The sequence below is a fragment of the Pipra filicauda genome, unplaced genomic scaffold, assembly GCF_003945595.2.
Source record: "Pipra filicauda isolate LSUMZ 115617 unplaced genomic scaffold, ASM394559v2 scaffold10_size6260569_pilon, whole genome shotgun sequence".
In the NCBI taxonomy this organism is placed as follows: Eukaryota; Metazoa; Chordata; class Aves; order Passeriformes; family Pipridae; genus Pipra; species Pipra filicauda.
In genome coordinates, this window is record NW_024103541.1 from 2784749 (window position 1) to 2803646 (window position 18898).

Below are 18898 nucleotides of genomic sequence, written 5' to 3' on the forward strand. Positions count from 1 at the left end.
GTTCTATTTGTAGAATAATATAAATTTGTAGAAAAATATTTGTGGCCCTCAACAAAGGAAGCTAAAGAATATGGAGCTGAATCCTTGTTTTTAAATATTCTGGGATGACCCTTTAAGTCCTTCCCTGTCTGTGGAAAAAGTCAGTTTTCATTAAACTCCAGACACCCTTCTAGTAGTAGTCCTAATATTCTCTAGATCAGTGAAAGCATTGGGTAAACACATTGGGGCCTGAAGCGTATTGCAATTTATATGAGAATATGAGACTATTGCAATTTATTATCAATTAAGGACGGAGCAGGAAGAACAGAATAACTGCAGGCTTAGCCAACACATCCTATCAGCTATTAGTTTCTCTATTAAATAGTATAAGCACTGAATAATTTAACAAATACAAGTCCTGATACTAAAACTGAGATTCAGAGTACATTCATAGGCTTGGAGCCAAGATACTTACACTGATCACAAGTGCACAGGCTTTATGAGCATTCTTTGGAGAACTTGGCTTGAAGTTTCCCTGCAAGTTAAGCTATGATTTATAATGAACTACTCACAGACATTCAGATGTCATTATGGTAAGTGTTTGCTTCCTCCAGCGGATAACTGAGGAAGACTCTTATCCCAGTAAGAATCTTGGGAGGAAGATGGGAGTAGAACCATATACAGTGTGGTATTTGCAAGGAGAGAAGTATGGCAGGAAGGAAAGGGAGAGGCTTTAATGTATAAGCATAAAGCCACAAAGATTAGACCAAGAAATGCAAAACTGCTCCAGAGGAAAAAAGTGCAGTCTCTGAATGTTAATGAACACATTAATTGTAACCTTGATTTAATTGTCAATATTTGCGAGAGGTGGATTGGAACAACAAGACTAGTTAATGTTCCCTTAAACTGTCAGAACAACTTCTTTAGAATCCTGCAAAACCACAAATACTAAATCTCTAGGGACTCGACGCACTACACTGCCAGACTGTCTAGAGCATAGGCTGAGAATGATCAATTACAAGCCTTGTGACTCAAGTAATGAATCTTCTCTCAAGCCTGTAAAGTAATCTTCAAAAGGAAAAGGGTTCTTTTGCTAATTTTTGGAGCCCTGAATGATTTTTCAACAAACCCAGGCACTTTAAAATGCCTTCCAATTGCAGTCCTCCCAGGTCTCTGTAAAAGGAAAGCTATTCTGGTACATTTAGGCTATAGGTGTGTTCCTGTTTACAAGGTAAAGAAGCTGCTGCTCAGTTACTTCAGCAGAGGAGATCCAGCTGAAGGAGCCAAGTGAGGGGGAAATTTCTAGACTTTTAAAAGTTGTTTCTGGAATTTAGAAGCAAAATGTTTCTAATTGTGGCTTCTGTGGGATGAAAGGACTGATGAAACAGTGTATTTAGAAGATGTGGCCAAATCCCAAGCAACCACTTTCTGCAGCATGGCTGGATGACAACAGCTTTTGTTGTAGCCGGGTAAAATAGCATTTTAGAAATTCCCTGAGCTGTTTACAAAGGAAGAAAATCAGCTTCAGATAACTTTTAGAAATGGTCCCTTTTGTACTCTCATGGGCACCAAATTTTGGCGTCGCGCAAGATCGTGCTTGGAAGGTAGGAAGGGGCCCGTACTGCAGGCACATGACTATTGTCCTATCACTTTTGGAATCTCTGGTGGAAGCTTCTAAGAGGCCATAAGAATATATTTAGAAAACATCTCAGTAATTTAAAATATTAATGGTGAACATGTGTTGTAACTGCAGTTAATCAAGTGTTGATAAAAGAATCCGAGCGTAAACAATTACACACTCCCCGGAACATTTCCTGAGTGGCACTAACAATAGCAGCTCTTCTGTATATGGCCTGAGCCGGTCTGTGTGAATGAAGGGTGTCTGGGTCTCCCTGGTGGGCTTGTGGTGATGATTCCTGCTCTTGTTTCCAGAGCCAGCTGCTGGGAGAGAGGTTCTGCTGCAGGGATTGCACTCCGAGCCTGGTGCTCGGAGAAGTGATTTCCCAGGGGATGTCTTAACCCTTTTGTAAGGATTAGAGCTGGATCATGAGATCTCAGAGGCAAAAGTGGAGTAAAGACAGTGATGGCACATGAAGGAGCGTTTGAGGGGTGTTCACCAAACACAGTGAATGAACGGGCTGGGCTGTGACTCCTTGGTCTGTACGCAAACTGCTCCTGCTGTGTCAGTTGACACTGTGGTTGGTGTTGCTGCCTCCCCTTGCAGAGGGAAGGTTGGTGTTTGTGACTCCTTGAGATGAGGCATCTCAGAGGCTTCTTAACAGCATAGCAGTGGTTGCAAGGACCCTGTTCAGGTACACTCCTTGGAAGAGCTAGGAAGCTTGAACAGATAAATATCCATATCTGCTCAGCATACGTTGTACTGAGCAAATTGGACTGATGATGGATAGTATTTTTAAAATAAAAATAGTAAGTGCTTTTGAAAGATTTCGCTTCCAAATTTCATCTGAGCCTGTTGTTCCTTAGTCAATGGCTGCTATGAAATGAATCACCTAACCTCTATCTTCATTGTTTGCAGAGAGGCTCCACTGCTGTCTTGCACAGAGGATCATGGTTTAAAAGCTGGACTAGGTGTCAACATTCCCATGTGTTTGCTGTTACAGAGGGAAAGTGACAATCAGTAGTCCTTAAATTTCACGGCCTGGTCCAGTGTCTGTGCGAGACACAAAAATTGTCACAGTGAAATTTTTTCTGAATGGAAATGCAAACTTTATTTGGAGACACCACCAGTGCTGGAGAGAGCTCAGTGTCATGGTGAACTGCTGCATCTCTGCAGACTGGGAGGGAAGGGGGATGAAGGTTGAGGGAGTGTATGTGAACATCTTCATGGTGTTGTCAGTCTGAAGTCTTGGGAGGCAGAGTTGTTGGCCCCACTTTGCTTGTGTTTCTTGGAAAGGGGGTGCTGGGGCAAGGCTGTTGTTGGGATGATCTTAGTATTGATGCTAACTATGGAAGAGAACTGGCATTCCCTAGGGAATAAAGAAAACCAGAAACTGATGTTAAAGCTATTTTTATTCTAGATTATGCCAAGAAAAATATTTTACACTTAGCTTAATATCATAATTGCAAGTCCAAAACCATCACTGCTAGCTTCTAAATACAGAATAGAATCTGGGAGGAGGCAGTAAGAAAATATATGTTTTGGCTTTATGTTTGCAGCAGAGAAGTAGCCAGAATTCATCGTGGGCTTGGACAAAACAAGGAGTCTTAAAAGAAATAATACTTCTAAGTAGTCTTTAGACATTCAAATACTTCAAGAGCCTATAAACCACATAATGTTAACTGTAGCACAGGTGGTCACTACACTGACTAGTTTAAGCTGCTCTTTTTGCAGTCAGTAAAGCACCAATTTTAGACTGTCTTTGTAAAAACTTCAGTAATGGATGTTCACATTCATGCAAAAAGGAGATTTTCAGCCTATGTCACTACTGTTGAACTTGCAATGCTACTGGTGTCACCTCATGACTGGGGGTTGTCGCGTGACTGTGCACTGCGACCAAAGTCTTTTGTGGGGCCAAGAGGTATCTATGGGATAATATTCTCTCCATTCTGTGCCCTGATAAACAGAAGATACGTGTGAAAGCACTGGGTTTTCAGTTCAGCTTGGTATTTTTTCTTCAAACAGCATGTGAAGTCATTCACTGATGATGCATTTAAGTATGACCACAGCACCTGTGTAAATCCAAATCTCAGTTGACATATTTTGTTCACATGTGATTTCATCCCTAAAAAAGATCACCATGTAACTGTGGCATTTCCACCAAGCATTGAGAGGAAAAGCAGTGTCGTCTGCTTACAGAGAGGTACCTTTCCCTCAGCTCACTGCAATAACACGTAAAAACAGCTATAGTGAATACACTTGCCAAGACAATCCAGAAACCATCCATTTTCACAGATTAACAGAAATCTGGAGACTAAAAACTAAGGAAATTACTTTCTTCTCTACTGAAAAGATTTCTCAGCATATGTACAGTGTGTGTAGACACCGTATGTGCTCAAGTGTGCATATTCAAAAAAGCCCATCAAACTCTCTCCCATTCTTATGCTGCAGAAAGACCTGGTCAACTGCAACAGTGATTGAAGCCTGGGGGAAAGGACAGGTTGTTCTGTTCAGGCTCCAGCTGGTTACAGCTCAAATCATAGGAACAGTCATGCAAGTTACAATCACTCTTAGTTTCACCTGAAAGCAGAGATGCTGAAGTGAGCTCAGCAATAAGACCTCAGTTTGACTGCCCTGTATCAAAGGCTCTGTAGGCACTGTGTTGTGTAAAGAAATTATGGAAGGGATTCCCTGAATTTTGGGGAAGATGGATCCTTTGTCTAACACCATTTGCATTAATCTTGATTAAGAACCACTTGAGATGACCTGCCTGAGCTTAGTTGGAAACAGATCATGACAGATCATCTGATCTACCTAGGATGGTTTAGAGCTAAATCTGTGTTTGGACTGAATTGTTTTTCATACCCGCTTTAATACTCAAAATCTGACGTGAGATTTTCATCTGTCCGTGTAAGTTCTGGTGCAGTGGCAGGTGTGCAGACCTGTCCTAGCTGGCCTATTCAAACTTGAATATTTCTCTGCGCTATTTGGGGATCATTGCAGTGACTAAATCTATGATTGTTTTTTAATTTTTTTTTCCTTCTTCTGTTTCTCTGATCTAACAAGGGAAATGTTTCTTTCCCTTCTAAGGAAAAAAAAAATCACCCTTGTTAAGAATGCCTGAGTAAGTCAGTGACTTAAGAAATGTACTTGAGGCACAAGCAGAAATCCCTAGGGTTTTTTTATATTTATTTATTTTGTAAAATACTGAGCTGTAAAACCTTCCTTCCATAACAACTGCATGATGTTGCCACTTGATCACAATCGGTGTCCCAGGTAGCTTATTTACACACACAGATGCAGCACTGGCTTCACTTCAGCAAATCTTTCATTCCCTATGAAATTTCTGATGGAATTGGACACAGTAGTAAGACAGCAATCCTCTGTGTCTGCAGGGAGCCACTACCATTCCCCAGTTCTTGGAATGGGACACTGGACTACAGGCATTTATTGCTCAAGAAGTCAGAGGAGGGAATTATATACAGGTTAAACTCAGGTATTCAGGAGTATTGTCCAATCTTTTCTATTTTCCATAAGGAAAAGTGTTCATAAAAAGAAAATGACTGTTAAGAGCTTGATGAAATGTGTTTTAAGAGTTCCTTTCTTTCCACACCACTGAGAAGTGCAGATGTCAACTTCACAGAATATGTTTTGTAAAAATGAAACTCCTGTAACTTCTGTGTTTACAAGAAAAATCTAGAGGAGGCCACATAAAATCACAGAATTGTTTGGTTGGAAGGGACCTTAAAGATTATCTTGTTCCAACCCCCTGCCATGGCCAGGGACACCTTCCACTAGACCAGGTTGCCCAAAGCATCGTTTAACCTGGCCTTGACCACCTCCAGGAATAGGGTATCCACAACTTCTCTGGGAAATGTGTTTCAGTGTCTCACCACCCTCATAGTGAAGAATTTTTTCCTAATATCTAATCATGATCACTGATATTGTAGCTGCTGAGCTGTTGCTTTTAAGTTTATCCTTGCAACAGAAGAAATGATTCACAGCAGCTATTGCTGAATATAGAATAATGATTTCATGTTGAGCAGAGCAGCTTCATATATCCTTTTTATTTGGAGGCTGATACAGTGATGGATGGAACCTGAAACAAGCTTTTCTGGCCAAACTGGAAAGTCCTGCTGAATACTTGTTGAGCTGTATGATCAAGTAGCCACCTGTGATAAATTCCTCTGCCCAACTAGTTGTGCTTTTCTCAATTTGGCATCCTAAGGTTCAACTGTAGATCTTTTCAAATCCTGAAAATACACTATAAGTACTTACAACACAGTGGAAGAAAATCTTAAGCTGTTTTTTTCATGATCCTGGTAAAACAGCGGGTGTGGAAGAACAGGCTTTGAGACGCACAGGAGATGGTTCCTTTCAGAACTGCCCCAAACATCTCATGGCTGTTTACACGAGTGATAGCCTGGCTACAGAAACAGGCTCCACAGCTGGCTGCCCTTTGTCTGATCCCTCAGCTCTGAGGAAGATCTGTACTAATCTTACACAATATATCTAACTGAATTTAAAGACTACCTTTTTTTTGTTCCTTAGAAACAACTGCAAAATTTCAGGTGCAACACGAAAATGACTCATATAGCTGACACAGTGGCTCAATTCATTATTGTATTCTCTTGCCTCTTGCAAGCTCTCCTAAAGTATCCTTAACAAACCTGAAACAGAAAGGGAGTTTGAATTCTGTTGCAAATACAGTTTGACTCCTCTACCTCATTGTAGGGACGTGTCCAAAACCAGATGTCAAATGAAGATTGTATTGCTCTTATTGGGGTGGTTGGTGTGACTGCTGGATTTACACAGATAAAAATTCTGTCCTGCTTCCAAATACAAAGTTACAGGTTTTAGCTGCTGGGGAAACAAAGTTTGGCATTGGAATCTAGCCAGGCAGCTCAATCAACTGGATCACAGTGAAAGGTTCTTAAATGTAACTCAGGAATGTAACCTAAATCAGGAATGTAACTCAGTCAATGAAAGATACAGGCCTAAGGACTACATGTGTGCAACAAGGATGAATCCTAGTAACTCCCAATTCATCATATCCTGATCAGTGAAGAGCAGAAATATGTGCTGCAGCTTGAGCTACTCCAATGTTCCAAGCATTGGTGTTGACAGAAGTGATGCCTTTGGTCCATAGTGAATTTTACCTCCTTATTATAGGAATAACTTTTAAACTGTTTTATGCACCAAAGATAAAAATTTCTTTCTACTCAATTATTTGGGATCTTATTTAGGATGTACTTGCAAGACTGCAAATTTGAGTGGTCAAAACATGTGACAAAATGTGCAAATTTAGGATTTCCTTTATTTTCTGTAGGGATTATTTACTATATACACACATTACAAGAATTGAGTTTGTAAGCCTTCTGTTGAGGCTATCAGAACACCAGTTATGCTGATTTCCACAGATTCAGTGCCCTGTTTTGGGTTGAATCCTAGAAGCCTTTCCCAGCTTTAAGAGACTTAGATATTTGATCTTGTTGAATTTTGCTTCCACAACAGTGCACATTCATAATGCCCATACATGGGAAGTTTTATAATTCATTAGGATGCTATAGTTCTGATTTACATGTTTGAGTACAAAACAAAGAACCACATTAAAGACGTTGTCTCCTTCCTCTTTCTTCTTCTAAGCTTCTCCTCCTTGCAAGCGGATACACATTTCAAACCTGCTCATATGTCATTATCCCCAAGAGGGTTTTCCAGTAGTCATCTCCTGCTTTGATAGGATTGACTTTGTGATAACAAACAGGACAGGAGTAAGATGGTGTAACATCTTCCCTCATTGAGACAAAAGTGAATATAAATGTTCTCAACCAAAGAACAACGTGCTTGGGTATCTTGACACCACAGCTGCCTTATGCAGACTGCAACTATCTTTGGCCTCCTTCAAATGGAGAAAGTCCATTTGCAAGAAGAAAACTGAATTAGTTTGTCTACTAATGAATATTCTTCCCATCTTTCCTCAGCTTTCTTGTGAGTTTTAAAGACTAGAATTTATTGTAGCTTGTCTTTAATCCCCACCGTAATAATAGTTTAAATCTTGCTTAGCTTCTACACTGAAACTGCTTGTAAATATTTAATTAAAGCTTTCATACCATCAACCTGATATTGAATGTGAACACAAGGAGCGTGGAGAGTACCAAGAAATCCAGGCCAAGCCTTAAAAGCATTCTAAATCACTGAAGTCACTATTTAGTCTAACTTTCCTTTTTCAAAGCAGGAGTGCCAGTTGGCATCTTCTGTAGTATGTGTTGTCTTCATACCTTTGTATGACTCAGTTACCAGTAACTAAAATAATCACAGAACTGCTTCCCAGCACAATGCATGGACAGCATCCTAACTTTAAAATGTGTTCATTCAAGCAACTAACCATGAGGGACTTTTCTTCTACTTGGAAACATATAAGAAAACAGTACCAGGAAGCACAGCAATGTTTTCTAGGAAAAAAAAAAAAAGCAATGCTGCAGAAAGAGCAATCTTAAATTCAGGTCCTTATATTGCTGTTTCTTTTCCAAAGATATTTTCCCTGAAAAACAGCACTGAAGCACTGCTAAGAGCGCAAGAGGAACAGAATGGTAGCAATAACACCACCTTCCTGTACCTGTACCTTAAACACTTATATTATGTATATTCTTGAGACTGAGATGTGGAAAGGCCTGTCAGGGAGAACAGCAGACTGGAATCATTCCCCCTTCCGCTCCCATTCCTGTGAGAGTCGATTTGGGTGATTCAGTCCAGACTCTCTGTATTTATGCCCAGTAGATGTTTGACATCTCAACTGCGGAATTTCCATGGTTTCCTCACACTGTACATTCTGGTGCTTTGCTAACTGCACTGGTTTGCCAGCTTTCACTAATTCCTAATTTGTCTCCTTTGTGTCAGCTGTGCTGCTTCTGTTTCTCAGCATCAGCCTGTTTGTTCTGTGTTTATCCACGGGTTCTATATTCTTTTACTTTAGATAAAAATCAAACATTAGTAAAAAGTATAACCTAAAACAGAACTGTAGAAAACAACAGAACTTTGATAGTTCTTCTCTTGCTCTCGCCTGAACTCTCCATCAACTTCTTCCTTTGAGTAAAATGGTCCAAAGAGAAAACTGAGTTTTATCAGTGATGAGTGAAAAAGGATTACTTCATGTATTTTATATGATCTACCATACACTACAAATCCCGTATGATGGCTGCATTTATTTTTGGAATAGCATGATCCTGACTTAGCAACTGTAACTCTCAGCATTCCTGCTGCTCTGTAGACAGCTCTTCCCTGGCCTCTACCTGTGGAACCTTTTGCTCATGTATAGCACCTTGCAACAGTTCTTAGGGGAAGGAAAAAAAAACCATGAGTAAACAAGTACATTTAATTTTCAAGTATAATTAATTTTGCAAGTAAAGAGTATAAACCTAAGTAATAATTAAAAAAAAACCAAACCATTTATATCTTATATAAAAAGCCAGTTATTTCAAGTTGTACACATCAAGGGAAACAGTGCCACAGCTTAATGAGGAACAAATTCTATCCATAGTTGAAACAGCTAAGAACAAGTTATTACATACAAATATACATATCTGCACCATACTTATTAATATACTTTAGAAAAACCTAATTTTTCCGAACAAGGGCAACCCATTTCCCCTCCTCATAATCATTGTTTCCTGATGTTACTCTGCAGAGTCCTTTGTAACTTGGCTATGTTGGCATCCAAGGCTGCTAAACTATTCTTAAAGTCCTCTTCATCTCGAGAAGTAAATGTTGAGAAAGAAGTTGCACTCCACTCAGATCTCACTGATAAACCATCAAATGAAATGCAACTAAAATCAGCTGTTTTACTACCTTTTCTCTGAGAAATCTCTGTTGGAAATGGCATTGATACACGAGGGTATGTACCAGGCTGAGGTTGGTCTGGTTTATCTGTGGAATCTTTTGCAGCTCCACTTGGAATGACTTTTGATCTCATTTGGACTTTGTCTCCTTCCAACTTTGCTTTATCCCCTGTAACTTCACGAGTGTTTTCCACAGTCTTTTTCACACTGTACCCAGCACTTAACTTATCCAGTACAGCTGGATCCTTTGATAGCTCACATCCACACTGTGGCACAGAACTTGGGAGCTCACAGAAATCCAAAGTTTTACAAGCCCCTCTACTCTGGGGTAGCACACCACTTCTGTCAGAGACTGGCTGCTGTTTTTTAGAGGCACTGCTAGTCAATGGAATATAAATTGTCTCATCCAACTTGTTTTGGTCATCTAGTAAAGTCCCAGAATCACTAATTGTTTCTGCATCTTGGTTCAATGAAGTTTGTAGTGCTCTGGGAGCTGATGTTCCTTCTTCTATGAATGTACCGTTTATTTTACTTCCTTCAGCATCAAACTTTTCATAGGCCAGATTTTGCATTTCCATGTTTCCACTTTTATTTGCGAATTGAAGATCTGTGTCTATCAAAATATGATCCATTTCTAATTTTTTAAGGTAAGTCATTACTGCAGTACTCCCAGGAAACGGCTCAGGTTGCATCTGCTTTTCGTGGTCTTCCAAAAGAGACTTTGAGAGAGCTTTTTCAGGTTTGGGTCTAACGTTGTCCACTGTGAGGTCAGACAGAAGCTTGGCCATACTGCCCTGCAAGGTTCTGTTTAGGTAAGATCAATACAACAGGTTCAAAATTAGTCACTAAAAAGAGTAGTTAAAAACTTTTCTATGGGACCAAAACAGTAGATTTATCAGACTGTGGCAAAGCGGCAATGCTCTTTCTACATATTGTCATAAAATGTAGTACAAACATGAACCAATTCCAAGTTTCTTGAACTTTTCTTCAGCTCAGTATGGTTATAAAACAACTAGAATAGCACAACCCAAGGAAGTTCTCCAGATTATTCCTGGTTTACCTGATATTGTGTGGCACAAAATTAAATAAATTGATGCCAAGAAACTGTTCAAAGCAGATAGAAGAAGTTATCAAAATCCCTACAAAATGTTTTCTGAATTATTGTTCCCATTATATCTAAAAATATTATAAAAAATATTATAAAGGAAATAATTCTTCTAATTTTTTGCTTTGTACATCAAAAGAAATTCATGTTTAGATGCTTAAGTCTATAGCAGATACATAAACACATGCAGTAAGACATTATCATACCACCATCTGGTGGTCAGTATAGCAGCCACAGAAGTGTCTAAAATTCTACTGAATAATTTGAAATGTTGATTAAAAATATTCTGCTGTTTCCATCAGTACCAACTATAAACATGACAAACAACAGTTTTGTTTCCTGTACACAGAATGACCAAACCAATTTTTTGTGCATACCACTATGCATCTGCAAAACCCTATTTATGTCTCCCAGCTTGCTGCTATTTTTATCATAACAGACAGTGACAAAATAAATTCACAATAGTAGTTCTAAAAAAAAATAAAATGTGAGTAACACCGCCTTCATTCAGTGATTGAAGAACTTCTACCTCTACCCATAATTATATCTGGGCATAATCTACTTCAAATGTCTGTACAGTTAAAGAAAGGACTGCTCATTCCCACAGGAAGAGCTTGCTGTGGGTCCTGAAGGCAGATCTTCTCTGCCAGTTGTTCTCAAAACCAGACCAATATCTAAACCAGTGTAAAAAAAAAAATTCAGGTTAAGAGTTAGTTTCCAAATTCTACACCTCAAGGGAAGTATCAGTATGTTTTCAGGTCCTTGCCATTCCCATGGAACAACTTATTGCCAGATCTGCTATTAAGAGTTAAAACTTCACACAAGTTACTGCAGATATTATTTTACTTTACCACAGAATTCAAGTCATGGAATATGACAACTCTGTTTAAACAAAATTATATCACCATTGCTACAAAAGTAACTACAAAGAGAAGTTTTAGCCTGTGTTACCTCCTACCACCAAGATACTAAGATTACAGTAATCCACAGTATAAAAAAAAAGAAAAAACTAGGTAAAAAAAGAAAAAAAAACAAAAAAGACCAATGTCAAGAGGCAAAAAAAAAGGCTTAGCCAACAGTACCTGGTTAATTCCCGCAGTCTCTTAACCTCGGCATCCCGCTGACGTAATGTTATGCCCAAAATCTTATTTTCTTTCTCTGAAGCTTCCAGCTTAAACTGAAGGCTCTTCACATTTCCTAATGCTTCTTCCACTTCTGAAATGCCAAGAAGAATTTACCTAATTATTTTAGTTCTAAAACATTAAACAAAGAATAACCAAATTGAAAACACGTACCAATCTTGAGCTTGGTGGAATGAATGTCATAATGCTGTTTGTTTTCAAGCAATTCTTCTTCTTTATCTTGAATAACTTTTGCAAGATGTTTATTTTCTTCCTTCTGACTTTCTACTATTTTAAGAAGTTCTTCATTTTTAGCCTGCAGTGAATCAAGGCCTTTCTGCGATTCTTTCAATTGACTCTGGAGCATCATATTCAAGGACTGCAAAGAAACTACTACCAAAAGTAAAACATAAAAAGTTTAAGTGTTTTGTATGGTAGTTTGAATTGCTAAACCGAACTAAGCTTTTAAATAATCTTGGTAATATGCATTTTGGTTACAAATAGAGGAAGGGGTTTTTGCAGCAGCAAGATAAAGCTCAAGCTTTCTTCTTAATTATCTGTCATCTTCATTTTAAGAGGCACATAAGGAAAAATAATCTGCTTGGCAGCTAAAGAGCCAAGTCTGACTGTGGAGCCTAAAGAGGCCCAACAGTCCATGCAATTGCAGCTGCTTGATTAGACCCACAACACTTAGTTTGGTTGCCACTAAAGGCTGCAATACATACAGACATAGGAAGATACAAATATATAACTAAAAAATAACAGTATCTATTGAAATAAAGCTGTAACAAATATCCCCCTGACAAGCAACATTATCAGTACTTTACATTCATAATTGCAGCTCTGTCCAGATTTCTTCTCACTGGTGTCTTGTTCCTTGAGTTTCTGGTTTAATATTCTTAGTCTCCTAAATGTGAATTGTGAAAAAGCACAAATTCAGAAGTATTAGAATTAGCTCAAAAGCACTGCACTTTAAATTAGTTTGGTAAGAAGTTGCTACTGAGAATTAAATGTCATGGAATGTTTCAGACATATAAAAAAGTTTTAATAACATGTTTTTCTTACATTCCTGTACTTCTTCAACACAAAAGACCCTTTGCACATTCTGGTATATATCCTTCCCCCTGTTCTGAAGTCAAGTGCTACTCAGTAATGCATTTGAGAGCTCCCCTGAAATGAGAGACACTTTTGCATTTGAGAATGGTCTACAAAAAGAATATGAGCAGGCTAACTATGTTGATACTCCAGTTTTCAGAATAGTGCATTGATCCCACCCAGCCAAAGGCCCAATCATGAGATAACCGACACTATTAAGACATCAGTATTAACTGAAAACTTGCTGTGTGTTAGTTATTTATTTTTAAGGTATACAGCCTTACCAACACACTTTCTAGTACATAAATACTGCACAGACAAGAAGGGAAGAGCCCTAACATGTCTACCATGACAATGATAGAACACAGGCAACTTAGAACAGGCCAGTTAAAGATGCTTTAGGCACATCTGCAGTAAGCACAGGATCGCTGACAGTTCCTGACCTGCGCAGCTGGGCATTTTCACTCCTGAGAGGCTGTAAAGCCAGTGCTATTTCAGCTTGGATGTTTGTACTTCCCACTACAGCGGGGAGCAATGATACACAACCTTCTATTTCACTCATCAACCTCAGCATTTCTGAATCATCTGCAAGAGGTGAGGGAAAAAAGGACATTCAATAAACCTATAAAGCTGTAATATGACAGTAATATTTTACATGTGATTAAGCAATCTACAAAGTAGTTTACTAGTATCTACATTTTTTTCCCCAAGAAAACCTAATCTTTAACTATATTTATTTAAAATTGCTATGCTTGACTATGAAAACTATGCTTTACATCCTCAATAAAACACAAGCCACCATCTCTCCAACCAGCCTTGGTGGGACTGCTGTTGCAACATGTCCACACTAGGCCCTCTCTCAGGGGAAAGGTCTGTATATGAAATAGGAACAATCCTTACCCCAGATGTTATGATAATGTTAAAATAGTCCAAAAAATAATTTAATACTTATGCAGAGTGAAACCTGAAGGTATTGCTCTTGTGGAAAACCATGCTAAGATGTCACACACCATCTGACACACACAACTTGCAGAAACTGAAGTGCTCACATTTAACAGAGCTCTTGTGTTATTTGTATGTAATAACTCCACTGCACAACAAAAATGTCCTCACCTTGATCTGTTATCAGTTCTCTGAGTTCACCCATAAGATATTTTACAGTCATAACTTTATGGGCTGTTTCTTCTGGACTTTCTCTTCTAGATTTTAGAACTTTCTTCACACAACTTGTCCTACAGCCTGTATCTCTCACTGGAGCTACGTCAAGGACATTCAATTCATCTTCCTCACTGACCATATCCTCACTGTGCTCTTCAGGAGTATCTTCCTCCGTGTCACTTGAGCCATCATGTTGTGCTGGACAATGCTGATGGCACCTCTGTTCAGTGCTGCCATTCAGTCCCTCACGTGATTGTAACAGGGCCAGGTGAGCTTGTATGCACCTTATCAAATCTGCTTCTTTTATCTGGTGCTCTTGGCTTGGGGTCATCTCTCTGGCAGAAGATGCTGGGATCAATGTAGGCACTGTAGGGATCGAAGGACCTGGTGCTATACAAGGGACCACACTAGGAAGAGCAGTGCCAGACTGCACTTGTGCAGCAGGAGCAGCAGAAACTACTGGGAAAACCACAGGTCCTCCCATCTCTGGCACACAATCACTGGCACTATCTACAGGAACACCCTGCATAAAGAATATTCAAATTAAACAAAAACTTAACATAACCTCTAAATCTTTAAAAAAAAAAAAAAAAACAAACAACACTACTCTTGTCTGAGTCAATGTAGTCTCGATCATTCTTTACTAATTATAAGAACAAATTATTAACTGAATAATTTTCCTGTATAATAAGGAGTAATTAAAATGTAAATCTGGTTTAGATTGTCTTTATCTTAAATGTTACTGGCAACATTAAAGTACAGTTCTTTTTCAAGTGTTCTATAAAGAAAAAAACCTCAGCAGTGTTTCTTGAATCCATCCAGAACAGGGAAGAAAGAATAAAAAAAAAAAAAGGACAACACTGTTACCTTTCAAGATTTTAAGCAGATGAATTTCAAAAGTCAAGGCCAGCACTAGCTATACATGGACTGCCTGCAGATGGAAGGTAAGTCTACAGTCTTACAGATTCAAGGTGCAAGCCCTCTACCACATTTCCTGAGGTGGCAGCTGGTTCTCTCCATTAGTTCTACTCTATACCCTGAAATACACAGGCATTTTAACATGTGCCTGTAAGATAATACAGACTGTCTGAAGAAATTATTAACTTGATCATTGGCAGGGAAAAGCTCCATATGATATATGATTTCTTCTATCAGGAGTTGGTTAATGATCCTAATGCGCATTACTGAGAATGCAATTAACAGTAATCAATAATTTCCTGCACCTTCCATGTTTATTGTCCATTACAGAATTCCCCATGCAGAAACAAGCAGCCAGTTGAAATGCCTCTAATTTCATTTTTTGGTATCTATATAAGATGTGTTTTGAAAAGCAATGTTTTCTCTATTTATTTTGTTCATCGCTACAGATTGAAATACACAATTTTTTTAAAGGAAAAGCATTAGGAAAACTGACAAAATTAAATGTATAAATAAATAGGCAGTGCTAATTCAGTATGTTTATTAATAGTTAGAATCAAACTTCTACTTACTGACTGAGTAGTTAAGGGATTAGCTGTATGCTGTAGGGACAGTCCTGATGTGGATGTAGGTAACAGATAATTAAAAGCTGCAACATTTTGACATCCTGAAAGAAAACAGCAGAGACGGGGGAAATTTGGGGCAAAACTCACGCAGTTAAATAGTCAGCTCTACATTAATAGTTCCACTAACCCTGATTTGAGGTAGGAGAAGGAGTTATAGTAGGAATTTCATTACTCTCCTGTGGTGGTTGGCCAGTTATCAGAGACATCTGAGTTTCCACATGCTCACACAGTTTCTGATACCTCACAGGAGAGTGCTGACTGCAAGGCACATGAATAGGTTGAACCATCTGATTCTGTGCTCCACTGGAAAGTTCTTTCTCAGCAGAAGGTGTGGTGGACGAAGCAAATTTTCTATTTGATATTGGCACTGCAGAGAAATAAGGAACAAAAAACCCACCTGAAGTTGCCTGTCTTCTCGAGCTACACAAACCCATTGTGTTGTCTGGCAGATTCGTACATGCACTCAACTTTCTTTCTTATACATGTAACTCAAACATTTGTGAATTTCAGTAACTGTTTACTAAACATTTAAGGTTTTAAGAAACAGTAATTTATGTCTACACCCTTTTGTGGATTCAGCCTGGGATCGGCCCATAACAAATGGCAACAATTATTTGAAGCCTTGCCGTATCTCAGTAAGTTGAGGAGTCTTTTAATGTTGTTCAAGAAAAAAATCAAGCCCAAGAAAGCCCACTTACGAATTTCTTTTCGGACAGGGGCAGGAGTAACATTTCTTGTTAACCCCTTCTTCTTGGAAGTATTTCCTTTGGTTAGCAAAGGCTTGGAAGTAGGTGCTTTCCCAGGTTGTTTATGGACAGCCTCCTTTCCTAGTATTAGTTGAAAGAAAAAGCAGTCAACAAAACAAATCAAGAGAGTATTACGAAACCTAAAAATGTAACTTGCATTTTCAATAGCTACAACCTGTAGCCCCATTTTGTATGAAATTCTTCAGTAAAGCTGCACACTGGTCAAGTCCATCATGGATAGCATCAACCTGCACAAAGAACACTGCAGTCAGAAAATGAGTACCACTGTTTTCTTTCAGCAAACTCAGGTTTGAGGGGAGTAATCTCCACTCTGTCACCTGACAAAGAACAACTGATAACCAGAAAGAAGTTTTCCATATACTACTTTACAATTATATGGACTTTTGCAAACATGTAAATTTCACAAAATAACTAAATTGTGTTGTTGCACCACGTCCATTTGCTGGATTTTGTGTCTTGGTAACTGCATGCGTGTTTTTTCTAATTCTTATTTCCATGTACAGTAAACTATTATCTACGGCCTATTTGTATTTTGGAGACAATTGGTTCAGCACTACACAAATTCCAGTGCTGCAGCACTGACTCCATACCACTCTTTGTGCTCTTTTCAGCACAAAAACTTAACAAGTGTGTCTGTTCTTCTGCCAAGATCAGCCCCCGTCCACAAGCAGCATATTTGTGTTTGCAAAATGTATCCTGTGCTTTAATGAGATTTGTCAGAGCCAAAGTCACTGCACACAAAACCAACTTGCTTGTATCTGCAAGGTGCAGTACAGACTCTCTTGCTTTGCAGGAGCTATTTCAGGTTCAGATTAACCTGCTTTTCTTCTATTACTCGTGGTATTACAATTTCCCTTCTCTTTAGATAACAGGGATGACTGTATTAAAACGTCACTTAATTACCTGATTGTCAGAGTCGGTAGAAAAGAATTCTGCATCAGAATAACATCCTCTCCTTAAGCCAACCCTGAAAAAGTCAAATTCACTGTTTATACCAACTCCTTAATATGCAGCAAAGTAAAAAACAACTTACTTTCATTCAATAGTAGGAAACAAGAGGAAATTAATTTTATCAGGAAAAAAATAACTTTCACTTTCTGAAAACTTTGCATGGCCGCAACAAACATATTTAGCCGACAATAACAGCAGAAGTCAAAAGCAAATTCAGCCTCCATTCAACAATCTTACATACAGCTAGCAATTATAAAAAATCAATCTACTACAAATAAAACATATGCAGAGTCAACTCTCTATTTTTACATGCAAAATTTCTATTCAGTTTGTGTCTGTCTATTAATGGGCTGCTTAGAACCTGGCCATACTGACTTTCAGCTAAAACCTTTTCTTTACATATACAACAAATTTTGGTTAGTTGTGCAGTGTGACAAGTATAAGATTCCCGAACACTCACACATACACTCAAACAGTATTTGTGATCAAAGTCTTACTGTTTTCTTCCATTTGTTAGTTTAACTGCTCCTGACAGCCTTCCAGAGGACAAACCCTGTTGATTACAGAAATACACTTTGATTTTCATGAAGTACTTTCACAACACACTAGAAGACTACCATTGCCCCCCAGTTCCAAGAACTTTTGCAGAAGTGGATCAGTCCAAGGCAATTTACAGCTCCCAGGCCAAGGAGGGGGTAACTGCTGCCACCAGGGCCTTAAACTTGTAGGTTTCATTTCACAAAATGTGCCTTTACAAAGCATGATGTTTTGATAATTTCCACAGCATTCTATAGATATAGTGATTCACTTACTGACACGTCCAAGAGCTGATGTACAAACTCAATAAATACCCACCTGAACCTTGGGGACTTTAAGGATCACACACCACGTGCACACAGGGTGGAAGAACCCTCACACACTCCCAGAGTCACAGGATGGGTCAGGCTGGGAGGGACCACAGTGGGCCCTCTGGTCTAACCTCCCTGCTCAAGCAGGGTCATCCCAGAGCACATGGCACAGGATCGTGTCCAGACGGTTCTGGAATATCTCCAGTGAGGGAGACTCCACACCCTCTCTGTGCAACCTGTTCCCCCTTTAGATATTTATACACATTGATGAGGTGCCCTCTCAGCCGTCTCTTCTCGAGGCTGAGCAGACCCAACTCTCTCAGCCTTCCCCCGTAAGAGAGATGCTCCAGTCCCCCAGCCACCCTCGCTGCGCTCCGCTGGACCCGCTCCAGGAGCTACATGAGAGACTCGCTCAGAGTTGGACACCGCGCCCCGGTGCGAGTCGGGCTGGGCCCCGGAAGGCCCGACCGCTCGCGGGAGTCGTTACTGGATGGTGAGAGAGACCCCCGCAGCTCCCCTCACCCCGTCCGGGCACACGCCGGGTCTGTGAGGCCGCGGAGGAGCCCGCCCCGCGCCCTCAGCCCCCCCGCCCCGCTGGCACCTTGCGCGGCCGCGCAGCCCCCGCGGCGGCCATGGCGCTGGCCCCGCCCCAGCCCGCGCCCGCCAATAACGGGCCGGTCCGTCCGTGAGGGGGCGGGTCTAACGGAGGGGGCGGGTCTAACGGCTGCGCCGGCGGCAGCGGGCGCGGGAAGGGGAAGGAGCGGCGCTGCCGAACGCGGCTGGGGATTGGTGAGGAGCCAATGGGAGGAGAGAAAAGGAAAGGGCGGGGCCAAGGTGGCCGTGAGGGGCGGGCGCGCGCCCCGGCCCCGCCCCGCCG

The 18898-nt window shown here is 40.0% G+C and overlaps 1 protein-coding gene across 3 annotated transcripts; it reads right to left on the reverse strand.

Annotated features, from left to right (window-relative positions):
- Positions 1–8963: 8963 nt before the first annotated feature.
- Positions 8964–18671, reverse strand: CCDC14 (coiled-coil domain containing 14). 3 transcript variants are annotated; one of them, XM_027740828.2, is made up of 13 exons: positions 18623–18671; positions 17671–17726; positions 17126–17189; positions 16377–16449; positions 16154–16282; positions 15583–15822; positions 15402–15496; positions 13867–14434; positions 13197–13338; positions 12486–12565; positions 11833–12051; positions 11620–11752; positions 8964–10236 (listed from the first exon to the last, which is right to left on the reverse strand). In XM_027740828.2, exons 1-13 carry the CDS (start codon positions 18653–18655, stop codon positions 9255–9257), a joined length of 2814 nt encoding a protein of 937 aa, XP_027596629.2. In that variant the 5' UTR covers positions 18656–18671; the 3' UTR covers positions 8964–9254. The 3 variants fall into 3 exon arrangements, with proteins under 3 accessions (XP_027596629.2, XP_039237843.1, XP_027596630.2); XM_039381909.1 differs by lacking the exon at positions 18623–18671 and adding an exon at positions 18029–18045; XM_027740829.2 differs by lacking the exon at positions 18623–18671 and having other exon boundaries at positions 11833–12048; positions 17671–18177.
- Positions 18672–18898: the final 227 nt, after the last annotated feature.